The sequence below is a fragment of the Mauremys reevesii genome, linkage group 4, assembly GCF_016161935.1.
Source record: "Mauremys reevesii isolate NIE-2019 linkage group 4, ASM1616193v1, whole genome shotgun sequence".
NCBI lineage: Eukaryota > Metazoa > Chordata > Testudines > Geoemydidae > Mauremys > Mauremys reevesii.
The window spans coordinates 107,936,329-107,956,538 of NC_052626.1; the positions used below are offsets into that span (position 1 = coordinate 107,936,329).

At 44.4% G+C, this 20,210-nt stretch overlaps 1 protein-coding gene across 32 annotated transcripts in view; it reads right to left on the reverse strand.

The window, feature by feature from the left end:
• Positions 1 to 4,254: 4,254 nt before the first annotated feature.
• The window catches only part of TNNT3 (troponin T3, fast skeletal type), a 47,111-nt gene continuing 31,155 nt past the window's right edge, over positions 4,255 to 20,210 (reverse strand). For 31 of the 32 annotated variants that reach the window (XM_039533852.1, XM_039533850.1, XM_039533851.1 and 28 more), the window contains 9 exons: positions 19,428 to 19,446; positions 16,119 to 16,164; positions 15,266 to 15,382; positions 13,740 to 13,817; positions 13,305 to 13,418; positions 12,771 to 12,880; positions 11,257 to 11,347; positions 10,446 to 10,486; positions 4,255 to 4,639 (listed from right to left, as the gene is read on the reverse strand). In XM_039533852.1, coding sequence (XP_039389786.1) covers positions 4,591 to 4,639; positions 10,446 to 10,486; positions 11,257 to 11,347; positions 12,771 to 12,880; positions 13,305 to 13,418; positions 13,740 to 13,817; positions 15,266 to 15,382; positions 16,119 to 16,164; positions 19,428 to 19,446 — 665 coding nt within the window. In that variant the 3' untranslated portion in view covers positions 4,255 to 4,590. Of the gene's footprint in view, positions 4,640 to 7,366; positions 7,408 to 10,445; positions 10,487 to 11,256; positions 11,348 to 12,770; positions 12,881 to 13,304; positions 13,419 to 13,739; positions 13,818 to 15,265; positions 15,383 to 16,118; positions 16,165 to 19,427; positions 19,447 to 20,210 lie in introns of all 32 variants that reach the window. The other variant, XM_039533819.1, reaches the window with a different exon arrangement.

The window sequence follows — 20,210 nt, forward strand, 5'->3', positions numbered from 1 at the left end:
AGGCGGCGCTATCGCCCCCTGCAGCTCGGGAGGCCTCACTGCACCCGAGCGTTCCGCGCCGGGGCGCCCCTCGCTCGGGCTGGGCTGGGCTGGGCTGGGGAAGGGGGAGGCATGACCCAAGTCAGTCCCAGGGACACAGGCGAGGTGGGATCCACAGGGGTGCCTGGCCTGCAGCCACTGCAGGGCTTTTCAATCCGTGTTCTTGGGTGGCAGCTGGCAGCCCCCAGGCTTCACAAATCAGCAGGCAGCCCTACCCCCAAACCTCACCAGATTGCGCTAAAAATCGCCTTGGCTCCCTGGTTTCTGAGCCTGGGGATTACACTGAACCCAGGAGGGGGTGGGAGTGTCTTCCCGATCTGCTCCGCAGCCGCCGGGGCCAGACACCTACTTTTATTTTAACTGGAAGTTGAGATTCTCCTGATTCCAGGAACTGGGGCTGAAAGAAAAACACCGACCCTCTTAAAAGTCACAGTAAAATGGTGAGGATTAGCAATGCTGGTGTAGGTTGTGGAACCAAGGGTAAAAAAAACAAGAAGCATTTGAGAGCCCTGGGTGTCTCAAGGGGAGGGAGTCAGTTACTATACCTCAGAGTCAAAACATTTGCTATGGCCCCCCTTCAGGTCCAGCCTTAAAGGCATTTGAATGCAGCCATCATAGCCTGGGGCAACGTGGGAAATGGGCTTGTTTGTTTCTTGCACAGGAAATCACCACTCACATCTTGTTCTATTAAATGTAAACCAGCTGCAACCTGCTGTCTCTTGCCTATGTTTTCCAAGGCAGCAGAGTTCAAGACCTCCAGCATCCTCGTGTGTGCATTTGGTTAGTAGGCAAAGCAAATGCAGTAGCTGTGATATATATTCAGATTGTATTGTATTTGATACGGTGTTTCAATCTAGATTGAAAAATTAATTCCAATTGTCTGGCATAGAAGCAGTATTATGTGGACTAAAACCTGGATCAAAATCTTAAACAGGGCAGTGATTTAAGTATTGAGCAGATGAAAGATCTATCTAAGCATGGTTCCTTAGTACAGGCTTAGGCCCAGTCTACACTTAAAAATTAGATTGACCTAGCTACGTCGCTCAGGTTGCCCTGAATGCCATAGTTAGGTCGACCTATCTCTTGATGTAGATGCTGCTAGGTCAACAGAAGCTAATTCCTCTTGAAGAGGTGGATTAACAACATTAATGGGGGAAAAAAACATTGATGTACAAAGTATCTACACTATGGCACTACAGCTGCACATTTGCAGTGCCGTAGGTGTGCCGCTCTAGCAATTGTAGTGTAGACATACCTGTAGTTAATTATCCACCACTTCTTACTCAAAGAGAGAGTAAACAGCACATTAATGAAATTCACAATGATACTAATTTGGAAAAGTTTCAAACCCCAGTGAAGACTGAGAAATAATACCAGGAGACCTAGATAGGTTAGAAATATGGGCAGAAAATAACCCAATAAGATTAACCTTGGAAAAATTAATGCGACTATGTGTGTGGGAAAAATAGTCCAATGGAAGAGATTAGCCTGTGAAAAAAGATTTAGAGACTGTGCCAAGTTTTCATCTCTAGTTTGACTAAGAAACAACTAAAAGAGGACTGTTCAAAATCCACAGATACTTGAACATAGGACTGGAAGGAACCTCCTGGGTCATTAAGTCCCGTACTTTGCTATTGCAGGCAACCCCATCATATAATCCTGATCGTAATTGTATCAAGCACCATCTTAACACTTGTTAGGTTGTTTGCCCTACCCCCCACCCCTCCACACACACACCATTGGAAGGCTGCTCCAGATCATCACTCCTCTGTCTGCTCGAAATCTTCTAATTTCCAGCCTAAATTTATTCATTGCCAGTTTATACCCATTTGTTGTTGTGACAACCCTGTCCTTTAGCTTAAATAGCTCTTCACCCTTTCTGCTGTTTATTCCCCTGATGTATTTATAGAGAGCAATCATATCCCCTCTCAGCTTTTGTTTTACTAGGCTAAACAAATCTCTCTCTTAAAGTCTCCTCTTATGAGATAGGCTGTCCATTCCTCTGATCATCCTAGTGGCCCTTCTCTGCACCTGTGCCAGTTTGAATTCATCATTCTTGAACATGGATAGCCAGAACTGTACACCAGAATTAAAGGGTGCAAACACCAGGCTAGAAGAATTACAGTGTGGAACAATTGAGAATGGTGAGCAGTATTGGGAGACAATTAAGAAAGCAAAACAGTAGGCTAAGTATCCAGCAGAAAATTCCACATACTGAGATCTATTAGGTTATGAAATAGTTTCCCCAATGGAAGTGGTGGAACCCCATTGTTTGGAACATTTAAAACTAAACTGGACAAAATACTAGATAATGTACTGTAGGGCAGTGGCTCTCAACCTTTCCAGACTTCTGTACCCTTTTCAGGAGTCTGATTTGTGTTGTGTACCCGCAAGTTACACCTCACTTAAAAACTACTTGCTTACAAAATCAGACATAAAAATACAGAAGTGTCACAGCACGCTATTACTGAAAAAAATCTTACTTTCTCATTTATACCATAAACTAAATCAATTGGAATATAAATATTGTACTTACATTTCAGTGTATAGTATAAAGACCAGTATAAACAAGTCATTGTATGAAATTTTAGTTCAGGGGTAGGCAACCTATGGCACACGTGCCGAAGGCGGCACACAAGCTGATATTCGGTGGCACTCACACTGCCCGGGTCCTGACCACCAGTCCAGGGGCCTCTGCAGTTTAATTTAATTTTAAATGAAGCTTCTTAAAATGTTAAAAACCTTATTTACTTTACATACAACAATAGTTTAGTTATATATTATAGAGTTATAGAAAGAGACCTTCTAAAAACATTAAAATGTATTACTGGCACGCAAAACCTTAAATTAGAGTGAATAAATGAAGACTCGGCACACCATGTCTGAAAGGTTGCCGGCACCTGTTTTAGTCTGTACTGACTTTGCTAGTGCTTTTTATGTAGCCTGTTGTAAAATGAGGCAAATATCTAGATGAATTGATGTACCCTCTGGAAGACCTCTGTGTACCCCCAGGGGTACCTGTACCCTGATTGAGAACCACTGCTGTAGGGAACAGTCCTGCATTGGTCTCTGGAGATGGATTGGATGACTTAGCAGGGCTTTTCCATATCCTTCGATGATTGTAGGTGTTCTTTCAACTGTCAGTGGAGTTTCTGCCTATTACTGCAGCAAAAAGGAGATGAGACTAGCTCAAGAGAACCCCGCAATTCTCAACGCAATGGAGGGTGGTTTGCCGCAAACCCAGAGGCTCGGCTCACTGCAAACCCGAAGGCTCATCTTACGTTTTTGTTTTTTAACACTGAAGTGTTGGCTTCTCCCACAGGGTGTTTTTCAGCCCAGTCACCCCGTGGGGCAGGGCAGCAGATCCTCTTGGTCACTACTATAAAGGTGGCATCTGGCGGGCACCGCGGAGAGGTTAAGGATCTGTTGTTCTTGCTGCCCCAGTAACTAGACCCAATTAGGAGAATCAGTGGTGAACTACATCTTTTCCCCCTAAAAGGATGCAGACTAGTGAGAGAATCAACAAGCCTCCAGAGGAGAAGTGCAACCTCCTTATCCAGCCGGAGCCCCGGCCGCTCTGGAGGAGTCAACCCCCCCACAAACGAAGCTGCTTCTTCGTGCCTCAAGAGCCCGACTCCCCACGTAGAACACGTTAAGAGAGTCATAGTTACTCCCGCCATTCTAATAGAATGACTTCTTATTAGAAAGGTATAATTCAACAGCCTTCCTCATTTGTTAGTGAAAAATGTTACCATTTCTGATCCCATTTGGGAACCCAAAATTTCATCCAAATTCGGGGCACTCGAAATTCTGAAAAGTTAATGATGGTTAGAAATATATAAGGATAAAAGTTGGCCAGCACTTCTGCTTGCCCTCTTCCCCATCATGATGAACCAAACGCAGGGCAAATAAAACACCCAATAGAAATCTGACTTCTTGAATCCTTACTTTACAAAATGCATTTTATCCTGAGTGTTTTTGTGTTCCCTGGCCTCAGAGAGCATCTTTGCTGAATCACCCAGATCTAATACCCAGATCTAATATTTTAATATTAGATTTTAGACTTAAATTTAAGTTTTCATTGCCCTAATAGATGCTTTTATATAATGTTTGAATGAATTGCACTTGAACATTCTGTTGAAGCCTTTGCAACACTGGATACAATTTTAATCTATTTGGAATTGAATAGAAGAACCCAAAATGGCAGTCATGAGATATAATTGAAGTAGGTATCGGTCACACTTTATTTACAAAATCCAGAGATTCATACATAGCAATCTATGCGGAGCAGAGGGCTGGTGTCAGGAAAACAAAGGACACATGAAGCAGGAAAGGTGCCAGCAGGGAGTCATCTCTGTTCCACGGGGACCTCCTTCCTTTTGGTTCAGGATGCTGCTGGAGTCCTTAAAAAAGGAGTAGGCAATCCAGGCTGGTGCTGTAGTTTTGCTCAAGCATGAGAGTGAAACTGATTTGTGAAAGGGGCAGGGGAAGGCCAGCGATGTTTAGCCACGCCACCGGGGATGATCCTGCCTGCAGTCACCTCCTGTTTCTTTACTTCCAGCGCCCTCCAACTTTGCCCTTGGCTCCTGCTTTCTTGCTGCTGTAGTACAGAAAGAAGGAAAACACATCAGTGTGACTGCTGCAGAAAAGTCCTCTGACCTTTTGTCTTTTCAATCTGTTACTTTGCTGAGAAGCTCTAAATCTCAAGTCAGCAGAGTGAGCTGATCAGATAGCCTTTGAATTGGATGCACCTGTTCCAATGCAGATGTAGCACATTCTGAGGAAAAAGATTATCATGGTGGGAGCAGATTTTACTTGGGGTCTTCAGAGGATGGCCAGGAAGTATAGGAATGGAGGAGTGAGAGGCTTTGCCGCTTACTGAATTGTATGCTCAAAGAGCAGGGGATCCTTGAAACTAGCGGACATGGGCCCCAAATTTCAGAGTGCAGATCCAGTTCCAGATCTGAATATTTCCCAAGTTCAGATCTGGACTATGGGTTCAGGTGCAACTCTGGAAATGGAAAGGACTTCCTCAAACAGGACTGTGCCAGTACAATGCCCAGAGGCCCAAGTCACCTGACAGTAGAATTTTAGAAATTATTCCCATACAATGCCTGGGGAATGTAAAGAATTATAAAATGTTTTAACACATGCAAAGAGATGATTCTGGTTCCCCAGAATTACGTGTCCTTTTCTGACTTTCATTGGTACCAGTAACCCAGTCTTACTAGGGGATGTATGGATGCAGTTTCCATATGATCCTCAAGCTAAGGCTTGTAAAGCACCATGAGGAAATGATTACCAAGTAATATCTTCTTGCATGCAGAATAGCATTTCAACATGCAATTCACTTACCTTCCTGCTGTGAAACAGATGCATGCCTGCTTCCAGGTGTGTTCCAAGTGAGAAAGTTAGTCTGGTTAGGCTCTGCACTGTGTCAGCAATGGGCCACTCTGCAATGCACTGATTCCTTGTGCATTGCATAACCCGTACCCTTCCATCCCAAACATACACTAATAAGGCTACTTCTTGAATCAAACCACTTGCAAGCTGTTTAATCTTATTGGTGCTAAACGGCATAGCAAGGGTGCCGAGCAAACACATCTGTAGGGCCAGTGGAAGTGGATAGCAAATGTTGTGTTGGTTGGAATGGATGTTTCCAAGGAAGCTGCATTCGGAACACATGTTCCTCGAGGCAGCAGGGAAGGGATTAAAAAGCAACAGCAGAAGGGTATGTTTAGCGTGGTTATATAGGCTCCAACTTACAGTGGGTTTGTTCAGGAGTAGCAGGCTTATGTATGAGAGAGTCTTCCATAGAGACTCATACACACATACAGTGAATACTTTACCTCTCAACCAATTTAGAATAGAAGACAGTCTATTCCAAAAAAATTACCTTTTACATGAGAGACAAGGGGTTATTGTCTGTTTATTCAGAGCCTATCCTATTTGATATTTTATTAAGCTCAGTTTTCTTTAAACTTATCTCATTCTCCATTATGCTGGCTTTGAGACTGGATCAAAAAATCACTGTAGGAGCTGCACGCCTAACCACCAGCTCCCCAAATTAATGCAGCGCTCTTGTCACTTCGAGTTTCACAAGGCCTAAGATGTTTCATGTTGTGCCTGCCTTTAGACTATGCTTATGGGGGGTTATTGTTCCTTAAAACAAAAAGGGACCTTACAAGGCTAATACACCAGGATGAAAGACTTCTACTCTGGAATGTCGTGCTCCATTTCTGACAGAAAAATGCCCCATAATACCTGGAGGGATCCACAATCATACATTTCCAAATGAAGTGCCATCACACCCAGAAGAACCATCTCTGGAAAGAGATGCTTCCAGGAAACCTATCACCTCTTTGGATAATTGGGAGGGTCCCTAGTATGGTAACATTTCATGTTGGTTTTCTGGTAGTGAGATCAGCAGACATAGGAGGAAGAAAATCACCCACTAGCACAATCTTGCAAGGTTCTATGAGACCCCATATGCCCTATGAAGTAAATACATCAAGCTCTGTGTTTGGAATCTACAGAGAACTGCACCCAAAATGTTAAATTCATTTGACATTCCAGTGTGAATGGGGGGTGAGGGAAAGAATATTTGGTCCTTGTTGATACCTATATGTTTGAGTCATTTGCATGTCCAGAGCTCTTCATGGTACAGAGAAACTGCAAAGAGCAGATTTCAGCATTCGGAGACCTTCCCTCCCCTTCTTCACGTGACTCCTCCTCCTTGCCTTTTACTTCTCTACACACCCGTCCCTCCCCAGCCCCTTGTCTCTGATGTATTGAGGTCTCCTGATGAAAACATGCAACAACAAAGACATGGGACTCACAAGCAGGAAAGAAATTAAATTAAAGAGGTAAGGTGGGGAAGGAAAGTGGGAAGTCATATACCAATGAAAAGAACCCACACCCCTGATCACATGACATCCATGTGACAGGGTAACCCTGGATGTCAGTCTTATTACACACCTTTCCTTACAATCTCAGCAATCACTTCGCCATCCTGTATAATCAAGGACCGTTTCCGCTCCTGTGTTCAAAACACTTCAGCCAATACAAACAGTTACGGCTTGAGCAGCTGGCGTCTTTGCAGTGATTGTGGGAAGGTGTGTGCATGGGAGATGATGGTTCTTTTACATTAGGTTATGAATTCACTTCAGTTTGACCATCATTTTCTAAGGGTGGGGGCGGGTGGAGGTTGCCCTTCCACCTCTCGCCTCATTCCCTTCTGAGAAGAAAATGTCAGCATCAAAGCTGAAGTGTCCGCTGGAACACTGAGCGGATATCCCAGACTTTAGGCTGGGACATAGGTACTTACTGCTTCTGGGCCTGATCAATCCGGTTCCTGAGGGTGGTGATCTGCAAACAACATACACGACTAGGGTTTTTAAAGGGCTCTGCCAAGTGACCTGGTTTCCCCATAGGGAGGGAAGTGGTTTACCTGGCTGGAGGTCTGGAGACAGGTGCCTGTGATAGGGAGAAACTCTTTCTTTTCAAATGAAAACTCTCTTGAGTGAGATGTTGCAAACCAGCAGTAAATTTACAAGCTAATTTCATGTTTTACAAGGAGGCATATATGAGGGATCCAACTGAAGGGACGGTGCTGTTGCCCTTGTTAAAATAATTAATTAGTTCACATACAATGGAACCCAGTTATGGTGAACTCATGTATAGCCAAACTTCAGGTAAGTGGCCTAGGAAGTCATAAATTGCCCATTTTGAAAGCTCAGGAGACCCTGAGCAGTGTGATCTCCTTGTGTGTGCTGTCCTCACCCTCCCGCCATCCCAGCTGTAAATTTACCAGGTAGCTAGCAACATTGAAGTGGAAGGTGGGGTTGACCTGGACAGGTGAGAAATTGGAAACAGAAAAGCTCCAAAGCTGGAGACAAACAAGTGAGTATGCTCAGCAACAAATAACTCCAGGGCTTTCATGAGAGAGGAAGTATATTGGAGGGGTGCAGGCTGCACTTGCCTCCACCCATCAATATAATATAAAGAGACTGCTGCACTTTGGGAATGAGAGATACTCCAACTGAGGGGTATTACTGGGCTTAGGCACATCATGATATCTTGATAGTTAGACTCTATGGGTCCTGTTGTGTTCAGCGGGCTTTGGATCAGGCCCTGAGGATGATGGGGCAAGTGCTCTCCTAGTACTTTCTGCAGGCTAATTAGTAGAGCAGTTCTGGTGCTGATTTGGGGGCAGGAAGTAGAGAATGCACAATGCAAAACCCTTTCCAGACATTTATCTAATAGACTGAAGGGTTCCCAAAGGGGATAGGGAGGAAATATTAGAAAGGAAACACAGCAACCATAGAAAGAAGGGCTGGAGTGGGGGATTTGAGGTCCTTCCCAAGCCATCTTCCAGACCGTGGCAATTTGTGGTGTGGTAATACTTGTGTTCCATTGCCCCTGGGTGGGATCCATAATGAGGATGAGCTCATCCTCTCTTAATCATTGTGGAATTTTAGATTTGAACTAGATGCTCAGGAAAGTGAAGGGTTAATACACAGAGCACCAGCTAGACCCAATGTGTGGCTGCTGTGTCATTTTGCTTGAGTTAGCACCTCAATCCTGACATGCAGCCTTGCTATTCCAGTCTTCCAGTGATCTTTGTGCTCTGAATATAGGGCCACTAAAAACTGCAATGAGACTACAACCCACTTCTGTTTGTTTCATTTTTCCTGTGTAACCCAATCAGGATTGAACCCTGGTTTCCAGAGGTGAAAGTTAACCTCCTCCCCCCACTTCTGCTCTTGGTGTAATTCAGAATTCTCCATTGCCTCTGGACTCCAGGTTCTGAGCAAACTCACAGTCCAAGAACTGATGACCCAGCAAGGGTCGCATGGCATTTGAAATTCCCAGTGCTTGAAACAGGAAAAGATCACATTTCAGGATGGTCTCCATCCCGGATTTCCTGGGCCAAGTTTTCCCACGGCAAACAGAAAAAAAGAAAGAAAGAGACTGAGACATTAGAGGCAACAGGACAACATCAAAAAGGAAAGATCTGCTGCATTCTGTACGTACTCACGGTAGTTTAAAAATCCACTCCTTGGATTTGAGTCATTTATCTCAATTGGGTATTTTTTTCAGACCTGGCAGAGATTCAGCTTTGCCCTTCAAACTGACTCAAGGGCTTGAGACTCACCTTTCCTGCTAAACCTGTGACAGTAGGCACAGCAGTCAGTGTCTTACACAGTACCAGTAAGCAATAGGGGTATATCTACACTGCATTTTAAAACTCTCAGCACCAGGTCTCAGAGGCCAGGTCTACAGACTAGGGTTCACGGAGCTCATGCTATGGCACTAGAAACAGCAGTGTCAACATTGCAGCTCAGGCGGGAGCTCAGGCTCTGAAGCCCAGTCCCCACCACAGTCTCCACTGATCTCCAGCCTGACCTCAAACATCTACACAGCTGTTTTTAGCACAGTAGCACAAGCCCAAAGAGCCTAAGTCTGTAGATCTGGGCTCTGAGACTCTCTGCCACGAGTTTTAAAATGCAGTGAAGATGTACACATAGAGGCCAGTGCTTAAAACCAGGCCCCCTCACTGTCATCTTGTGTGTCCAGTTTTCTTCCTTTTTCTCTCCCTTGCTTTCTTTGTTATTTTATGTCTTCTTCTCTTTTTCCTTCTTACACTTTCTCTTCCCATTTCTCCTTTCTTTCTCAGTCTTCTCTGCCTTCCTACTCATTCTGACCTTTCTTCTTTCTGTCTCCTTTTCTCCTCTCTCACTCTTTCTTTATTACACTCTTTGCCCTCTTCACTTTCTCCTTTTGTACCTTCTATAAGCTACGGGGCTCTACAGGGAAGCATGCAGTCTGGATCTTTCAGCGGTCAGTTCTGCACAAAGCCCACTTAGAATAAGGTAGGTTAATTTGTGTGTCTCTGTTTAAGGAGCAGCCTGCTTTGTCTCTCTCTGTTTTGGGGTTCTTGTGTGTTATTCTAAATTCTAAGAAATTTAGTGTTATGTTGCAACCTTCCAGCAAAAGTATTTTTCTGTTTTCATCTAATTTCTCTGTATGTATGGCATGAACATAATAATTCCCACTCTATCTGTGCTGCATTCCATTTAAACTAGTGGGATGTCATGCAGTGTCCGGAAGATTCATTCCATCTGAGCATACATGAATCATCCAACTACAACTGTTAAACACCACTGTGATTTTGTGCCACTGGTCAGACTACACCCTGCTTTACAAGAATGGAAGGTGAGAGAAAAACGAAGTGAAGGGAGACACTCAAGACTCAGTCTCCTCGTCCCTCTGCCAGATGGAACTGAGTGCCAGTGCCCTGTCCACCTGCGTGCGCAAGCGCGCGAAATCTCGCCATGCAGGAGGCTCATGCATTTTAGCAGTCTTTGCTGCTCCTGTCACATAGGCGAACTCTTTGTACTTACAACTTGGATAGTGCCTGCACCCTGCTACGTAGTGATGTAATCTAAGAGAGATTAAGATAATCATGTTGGTGTGGGTTGTTCTCAGTCCAAGTATTTAAAAAAAAAATTGAAGAAAGGAAGTGAAGAGAGAGAAAAGCAGCCAGAAATATTGATCCCAGCAGGATCTTGGTCCTGAAGTTTAGTGCAGTTGAGTATGGGCATATCCCATTATCAGATTTGAAAGGGACATATCAGCACTCTGATACCATGTGACCCTTCAGTAAAATGCACATCTATGGAGGCACAGATTTCATCCAGGGCCTCCTAAGAGTTCAGTCCACAGGAGGTCATTTTCATCCCGCTCTTTTTGTTTTAATTCTATGATGGAAATAAAAAATCCAAAATTTAAATATGAAATTGAACGTGCGATTAAGAAAGTCACTTGCTGATGGAGACAGGCAACTGAAAGAGTTTGACCAACCCCTTTTCATACCTCTCTTCCAGACTAATAAACAATGGAGTTTTTCTTTTCCCAGTGTGGGGCGTGTCTCATTTTCATAGATTCTGGTCTAATCAATTTCAACTTTAAGACTCAATTGCAGCCTGCTAATAGTAGCCCCATGCATGTGGCAGGTACACAATTATGAAAAATATAATTCCAATGTGCCATGCACGACTCTGGCAATTTACTCCGCTGGGTAAATATTCCAAGTTGTGTGTGGAAGTAGCTTAATGACATCTCCACACCACATTTGCTATGGGGGTTTCACTGCTTCCTGCAGATTGGACCCAGAGGTGACTGGTGCCATCACCAATTTGCTTCTCAACCCACCTCATATTTTTGACTCTTCATCTTCTCTGAAAATTCATACTTCTCAGTTTCCAGCTGGTATAACCAATCCCACAGTTCCTTGGCCTTATCCCTATGCATTTAGGAGGGAGGAAGACATGAGAAATATTTCACACATTTGAAATGTCACCTGTTTGCTGTGGCCCTCAGGACACTAGTAGCAAATTTTATTTTATTTTATTTTATTTATTTATTTTTGGTGCAGCAAAACTCCTCCCCAGCTTCATGTCACTCACTATTTTTATGGTCAGATTTTATTTTCCTCAGCTTTATCCCTTTTAACATTTCAGCCTTGCACTGTTTTCTCTATCCAGCATTAACACCCTTTCACAAGTTTATTTATTTACTCGGCTCTTTGTCTCTCACTAAAGAACCCAAGGGAAATGGAGGGGAAATGGTGAGTGGGATTCCAAAACTTGAATGAGCAATTGGCTGTGCAACTGGCATGGAACTTTCACCAGGCTAAGGTGGAAAAGCAAAACTGTCCCAGTGTAACATTAGTTAGAGATTGGCTTGGACCAGAACACTAGATCTCTCGAAGTCCCCAAACGCTGAGAAGGTTCACATCTAGATCTTTGCAGTGCAGACCCATCTCTACTATTACTGATGTTGGCAGAGGCTTGCTCTTCTTCCTTGGATTGCAATACTCCTACAGTTATGACACTAACCACATTACAAAGAGCCCTTTCTATTTCTGGACATCCACCATTGTTCTGCCCCCTGTCTCCACCAGGGTTGGCTCTTCTGTAGGGTGGCATTTCTAAAAAGGCCCTTACCCATTCTTTTTATATCCCAGGGCACACAAGTACTCCCGCAGCACACTCTCTTTCTATGTCCCTAATTTCCCTTAGATTTTAGACTGTTATTACCAGGTTTGGTTTTTAGGATTTTGAGGACCTAAAATCCTCAAAATCTACAAGGTTAGCTGTGGGGGGATGGGGCATATCAAAGCTAACACGCTCCTCTCGACCTCTCATGTCATGCTGTTGCTTCAGTGTGTGTTGATGTTGCACACCCTCTCCTCACCTAATATCCTCACACATCATGAAATGAAGAGGCAGCCTCATGTTGTGACAACATGGTGGAACATCACGATAGCACAGTGCCCAAAATGAACCTGAGCTCAGCTGAGCCGAACTAGTCTGCAGGTTTGCGGATGTCGTTGTCCCATGAATTTTGAGATGAGTGGCAACCATAGCTTGATTAGCAGCAGAAGGAAGGCAGTCTGACTAAGCCATGACCATGGCTGGATGTCCACATCATGTACAATATCATCTATTGCCCCCTTTTCCCCTTTGTGTCCCAGCACAGCCAAAGGCAGAATTTAGCATTGGCTTCATATGGGCTCCAAAGTTGCCTTATTAGAAAGTTCGTTCAGTGTGGGAGGCCCCAGACCACTAGAAGAAATCTCTGTGTGTCCTCATTCAGATCTGTCAGCCATGACCTCCCTGAGAAATCATCTAATCTACCTGCAGCAAATGAAGATGGCACGTTACCTCAGCTTGTCTTCATTCAGGTGGTCAATGTTGAGTGTTTTGCGCCTCTCTGCCAGGATCTTCTTCTTCATTTCCCTAGCAGTCTGCTTCTTTCCTCTCTTCTGGTCAGCCTGCAGGAAACATATGCCCAGAACATCAGTGGATACTGCCCTGCACAAATTCAGGATGAAGTAAGAAGATATTGTGGAAGGGCTAAGGAACCATGGAAACGTACTGGAGCTTTTCCAGGCAGATGCACTGGGGCCATTCTGGAGACATTAGCGCATTCCCAATAACACTTACTCCACAGGAGCTGAGAACCTCTTAAAAGTTCTGCAATGGCCTTGAAACTTCAGAGAATCCCAAGCAGTTATAGGAGTTGTCATGAAAATCTAAGGGATTCCTAGCAACTGCTGGAACAAACTTAGAGAACTCCTAATGATTGGTAGAGAATTTAGGAGACTCAAGGGGGACAGAGAGGTACACAAGTGGTGATAAAACTCAGAGAAGTGTGTTTAGTGCCTCCCTATTTCATCCATTGATCAATGCCTTTACCTTTGCCAAATAGCTGCTGTATGTTGCACCCATGGAGGTCAGAGCCTTCTTTTTCTTCAGGTCATCCTCAGCTCTTCTCTTAGCATCTTCTTCCTCTCTTCTTACTTTCTCCTCCTGCAGAATGCACCACAGAAAAACAAGTTACCAAAAGGACTTTGGCTGGGGGAGCCCATACCTACTCCACTAGCAGCAGGAGTCACTGCAGGGAATGATGTAGAAATGTATGTGTCTAGGAAGTTATAGCTTCTTCCTTCCCAGGCTCTGCCCAGTTAGCTTCACTGTAATGAGGAGAATATCAGTATCTTCTCTGGTATTCTTGAGGCAGGTGGGACCTGCAGCTTCTCTCCATCTCCTTTCACAGTTCCCAAACAAGGTCTGAGCCCAGGTACTTTCTTGTTACATGTCAAGAGGAAAACAGAAAGCAGAGGCACGTACCGCAAGCCTGACCTGACGCTCCTTCTCATTCTCAGCCCGGATTCTTTGTTGTTCTGCCCTTTCGGCTCTGCGTTTCTCCTGCCCGAAACAAAGGAAGAGGCATAGAGTCATCAGTATGTGGCTTTATTTGTCTCCAAAGCTTTATAAAGGACTTTAGTTTCCATATTAGGTAGTGGACCTTTCCCGTTACTTTACCAAAATGTGCAGGATGAGGCGTATAGCCAGCTGAAGGACCCAAGGTGAATTCCATGACTGCAAAACACCTGGGAGGCTGAGACCAGGGATGCGTTACAATGAATGTGGTCACCTCTGTGCAGTGTGCGACAGGTTTCCCTCCAGCCATAACTGAACAAGTAGAATAGATTGTCCATCTACAGAGGGGATCCGAGGCTAGCAGGTGGTTTCTACACCTGTTTTCAAAATGGTTATGCCTCATCCACCACGTGTAAAGTGCATTTGACTGGACCAGTTTAAAACCGCACTGAAAACCAGTTAATGAAAAAATGTTTTTTGTCCTAGTGTAGTTAGGGGCTAGATTGACCATATCTTGCAATCTTTGCCTTATCTAAGGCTGGAAGAGGATTATCCTTATGTATGTCTGAGTTTCAGGCCCATGGGAGACTGGTCTCCTCCCATATGTAGCTCCCACAGCTTATCCTCTGTTGTTATAACATGTATGTGTGTGAGTGCATTAAGTGCTCCTATAAGTGAGGAAATGATCTCATTGCTTAGAACCAGACATTATATAGGCACTAGCTGTGATATCAGTTCCTCATTTGTGGCAGCATCAAAGCTTCCCATTCACAGCTTAGTCAAGTCCCCTCAATCAGGCCTATAGCAACCCATGCTATCCTAGTTATGGGCTTCACACACAGCTCTGTTAATGCACCTTTGTTCTGACCTGCAACACCCCTTGATGTTCTAGTTCTGAATCCCACCACACACCTCTGCCATTTTACCTCATCCTTGACCTGCCTAAGCACTGCTACTCCAGTCTTAAGTCCACCTCATCACTTTACCAATTCACCTCAGACTTGGCCTGCAGCACCCTCCTCCTGGATATGTCAGAGCAGAAATGGTCTATGGTCCTGAGCTGTGCTTAACTGTATATGGTGTTTTGTGGTATAAACAAACACACCCCTGAGGAAGGATGAGAAGACCCAAGACTTATTTTCATTTGCGACCTAACCCAGGTTTGCATTTAGCTCTTCAGAAATGAGAGGCTAGTGCACTGACCCAAGCCTCATTAAGGCTATCACTGTAAGGTGTCCTAGATTTCCACCTTGGCACATGGGCACATTCCACTCTACAGCAGCCAAAAATGCACAGCCATTATCTTGATCACATTGGGAACAACAGGCGGTCACCTTGAAGGACTCTCTTCCCCAATTCTCCTATCTCCACTTGTTGGATAAAAGGAGCAATTTGGTCTGTAAGGTTCCAGTTCCATTCTGAGTCTCTGAGGTAATGACACACACTATCCTCCTGAAGCAGACATCACTGGGGATGGCACCATAGAGACTTACAATTCTTTCCTTCAGGGCAAGCAGTTCCTCCTCTTCCTTCTTCCTGCCCTCAAAGTGATTGTCAATCAAGGCCTGCAGTTCAATCAGGTCTTTGTTCTGCCTCTTCTTTTGGATGTCCTGCAGGAGCAGTAAGGCGTTATTACAATAACAATCTAACAATGGTGCAGCTCCTTCCATCTGAGGATCTCAGCACCCTGTACAAAGGTGGCTAAGTACTAACAGCCTCATTTTACAGATAGGGAAATTGAAACACAAGGGGCATCATTTGAAGGCCAATGAAGTCAATGGGAGACTTTCTATTGACTTGGGTGCTGAATCAGGGCCAGAGACATTTAGTGGCTTGCCCAGATTAATAGCCAGTAGTAAAACAAGGGACAGAGCCCTGGTTTCCCAGCTCCTGCGTCCTTGCGTCAATGGACCATCCTTTTACATTTCTCTGTGTGCTCCTTATTTTTACCTGAGTATTCCTACACCAGTCAAAATGAAAAGAAGCTTCATTTACTTGTGGACAAGGTGAACACTACTGTGACCCTGAATGATCATATAACTTATCCTGATGTAATCATGTACCACTCATCACAAGGGCTTTTTCTTTTCCTGTTGACTTACTAGAAACATATTTGGGTCCATGCTTGTTTGGTTATTTGGTGGGGTCATTCTGAGCACTATTTCTCAGAGACAGACTTGATACAACCTGCTTCAAGTGTGTGGATTCATTACAGGCACATGCACTGCTGGGAAAACCTCCTCCAAGGGTCTTGCTTCTTTAAATCTCTTTTCTGCTTACAGGCTAGTAGCGATGCAGGGAGAGCTGGGTGTGTGTATGTGATGGGCATGTGTCAGGAATACTTACATCAAAGTCTACTTTCTCACCCTCTGGTATTTTAGGAGCAGTCAGTCTGTAGGGGATGAAAAAAAGAAGGAACTGAACCTCAAAGAACCAGGAGATTAACTAATTTACCAAATGGAGCCATGCTGAGGGAGAAATGTTGATGGGGAGGTATATCTTAAGCTATTGCTTGATTGAATACTATGCTGGAAATAGTGTTAGGGGACAATCTGTACTGTCCCACACAGGAGGAGGAGGAGGAGAGATGACCCTGTGGAGCCCAGGACAACCCAACTGTGTTGCCTGCCAGCAACACTGGAAGTATGGGTAACTCCCATGACATGCTGCCATTGACTGCCGTGTCCTCCACATCCAGCTGCTGCAACTCATGCCCCCTTTCATGGTTTGAAGAACGATGGAAAAAAATTAATACTGAACCCCACAGCGTCCATTGTCTGTGGCAAATGGCCATCCCCTGTCAGACACTCTCTTTTACCTGCACACGTTGTTGCAAAGGGGATCGCAGAGCAGGCAGAGAAAGGTGAGCAGAGCAGACTGCACACTTGCCTTTCCCCTCTTGGTACCCACTCTTCCCATTTGTGTGCAGCCCAGGAGATATGAGCAGATAACACTGCTCTACATCCAAAATGCTTCTGAAATAAATGTAGTCCAACTTTACTAATTCTGGGTCACTGAGAACAAAAATGATGCTTAAAATTGTTGATTGGCTCTAGTTTTCAAGATATGCTATTGGGTCAGTATATACGATCCTTGACTTGGGAATAGCGGAGGATAAGTGAGTTATAAAGGAAAGGGATCTCAATTTAAACCAGAAATGACTAAAATACATCTTTGACTGGATCTATGAATAAATCTATGACTGGGTTTGGACAGTACTTGCTTTTTAGGCAAAACAATGAATGCTGCAATCTGAAGCTGGTATTGCGTCATACATGATATGAATTGCATCATGTTATTCCTAGAAGTCATGGATGATGCAATCATAATGAAGCTTACATCACTCTGCTAAACAAATTGCCCTATATCAGCTCTAGAAATCATACAGTGTCGTGCTCTCTTATTTGTCAGTGTTTGATTTTGCAAAGGGACACATTTCTGTTTAGCCAAAGTGAGCAGAGATGCCTCGTACTTGTGTGAACAGTGCAGATAACTTCTGCTATGTTTGTGGTGAAGTGACTTTTGCATCACAAAAGTGCAGTATAACCACTATGGTTAAGAAAGCCTATCACCTTTATTTTGGCTGCAAAATTGGAGATCAGGACAAGAGATGGGCCCCACACATATGCTGCAACACTTGTGCAACAAATCTTCGCCAATGGTTGAACAGGAAAAGGAAATCTATGCCTTTTGCAGTGCCAATGATTTGGAGAGAGCCAACAGATCATACCAGCAATTGTTACTTCTGCATGGTGCCTCCAGTTGGGAAAGGTGTGTCAAAGAAGAAAAAGTGGACTGTGCATTATCCAAACATTGCATCAGCTATACGCCCAGTACCCCACGGAGAAGGACTGCCGGTTCCTGATGCACCAGAATCATTCTCACTTGAGTCAGACGAGGAAGAGGAAGAGGATGAAACTTCTGGTCCTGAACCATCAATGTCACAGGACCCACATTTTCTCCCATCCTCCTCCTCTGAACCACACCTCATAACACAAGGTGAACTGAATGACCTTGTCAGGGATTTGGAACTACCCAAGAGTAAGGCAGAGCTGTTGGGCTCCAGACTACAGCAGTGAAATCTCCTGGCAGGTGATGTTAGGGTTTCCATGTTCCGTGACCGTCAAAAGGATCTTGTCCCATTCTTCTTCATGGAAGGTGATATTGTAGCCTGCAACAACATCGATGGTGTGATGGCAGCCCTCAACATCATTCACGATCCAGATGAGTGGAGACTATTCATTGATTCATGGAAGACGAGTCTTAAAGCTGTTTTACTGCATAATGGCAATGTTTTGCCATCAATTCCAGTTGGTCATGCAGTCCATATGAAGGAAACCTATGACAACAGTCATTGGAGCCTGGGAGGAAAAGTGTTCAGCATCCACCACTTGTTGAATCAAGGAAGATTTTGTTACCACCCTTACACATCAAGCTGGGTCTGATGAAGAACTTTGTCAAGGCCATTGACAAAACACAAGCAGCTTTCAAGTACCTCCGTGGAAAATTTCCAAGGTTAAGTGAAGCTAAGATAAAGGAAGGTGTATTTGTTGGTCCTCAGATTCGTGAACTTCTTCGAGATGATGATTTGACCATGCACTGCGTGGCAAGGAAAAGACGGCATGGAAAGCCTTCCAGTTAGTGGCAATAAATTTTCTCGGAAACAACAAGGCAGACAACTACAGGTTGTTGGTGGAAAACCTCCTCAAGGCATACAAAAGCCTTGGTTGCAACATGTCACTAAAGATAAATTTTTTGCACTCTCATCTAGATTTTTTCCACCAAACTGCGGAGCAGTGAGCGACGAGCACGGCGAGCGATTTCACCAGGACATTGCAACAATGGAGAAACACTATCAGGGCAAATGGAGCCCATCAATGCTTGCAGACTATTGCTGGACAGTGACAAGAGATGCTCCATTTAATGAATACAAGAGACAAGCCAAGAAGCGCCGAGTAGACACTGAATAGGACTAAACTATGTACATAATAGTTTTTTGCCTTTTGTTTCATAATAAATGTTATTTATATAACCCTTTTGCTGATTTTTAAAGTGTTACATAAACAGGACAGGTGAAATATTATCATGTAAAGCAACCATAAACACATGAAAAGACCTAGGTTTAAAATTTATGATTAAAACTCTACTATCTACACAATATACATAGACATAAAATGTAAAAACTTAAATATCTTAGAAACAGTAGCCAATCAGTTGTTTTAATTGTCATATTTGAATTCAGCACATCAAAATACATAATAAATAGCACATTTTATCTCTGAAGCAGACGACTTCTCAAAAATTGTAGACCAGTGTAATATGAGCTCAGCTTCACCCAAAATGAGGTGCTACAGGAGATGGAGTAGGAGCACTTGGCTGTGGAGACCTAATGTCTGTGCCAGTCCCCACTGTAATAAAGATGTATGAGCTGGTATGGGACTGGTCTCTATTTCCTGGCCTGTAGCAAGTCTTACAGTAGCTTCTGACAGAGGGAGGCAGTCTAGGGAAGAGTCAAGAAATGCTGGCTGTTGCATGAATGCTGGGGAGGAGAGGGTTGCGCGTAGGTAGTGGGAGACATTTCTCTGGTAGGAGGTCTATGGATGGTCATCACATTTATACCAGTATTTTAAAAAGCAACCATTAATGCACACTTACTTTGGCCTGGGCTTTTCCTCTGAGTTTGGAAACACGGACAGAAAACAGGAAGAGAGAGGAGAAAAGAGGGAGAACAGTTAGAACGAGAAAAAACACCAGCTGTGGTTTGTTAAAGTAGGGAAACTGAAGGGAAATCCAGGTTTAGGAGGAACACCCCGAGGAACTGGTTATGCCTCATACACATCCAAAAGAGACCCTCCCTTTGGTGTGAGTGAACAGCAGGCTGATTTGACCTCAAATCAGAACGCTACAGAAAAGGAAAGGAAACAAGAGATTGTTTAAAAGTCCTAACATAGCATCTGGAAGTGAATGGTTTCATTTATGAGATCAGTGCTAGTTCTTACCCCCTGGAGACCAAAGCTATAGGGAGGATGAGAGAGCTGGAGGGTAAAAAAGAATATTCCCCCTACTAGTGTTAGTTTCTCATCTCTTTTACACTGGTGGATATTCTCAGCAACTCCACTAAAGTCAATGGAGTCATTTGGGGTTTACACTGGTGTAAATGAGAACTAAACTTGGCTCCAGATCAGGGGCGGCTCTACGTTTTTGGCTGCCCCAAGCAGTCATGCGCGGGAGGCGCCCCGGAGCCGCGGGAGCAGTGGACCTCCCGCGGGCATGACTTCAGAGGGACCGCTGGTCCCACGTGGCTCGGCTGGACCTCCCGCGGCTGCGGACGGTTGGCGGGTCCGGCGGCTCCGCTTGAGCTGCCGCAGTCATGCCTGCGGGAGGTCCAGCCAAGCCGCGGGACTAGCGCCCCGTCCGCAGTCATGCCTGCGGCAGGTC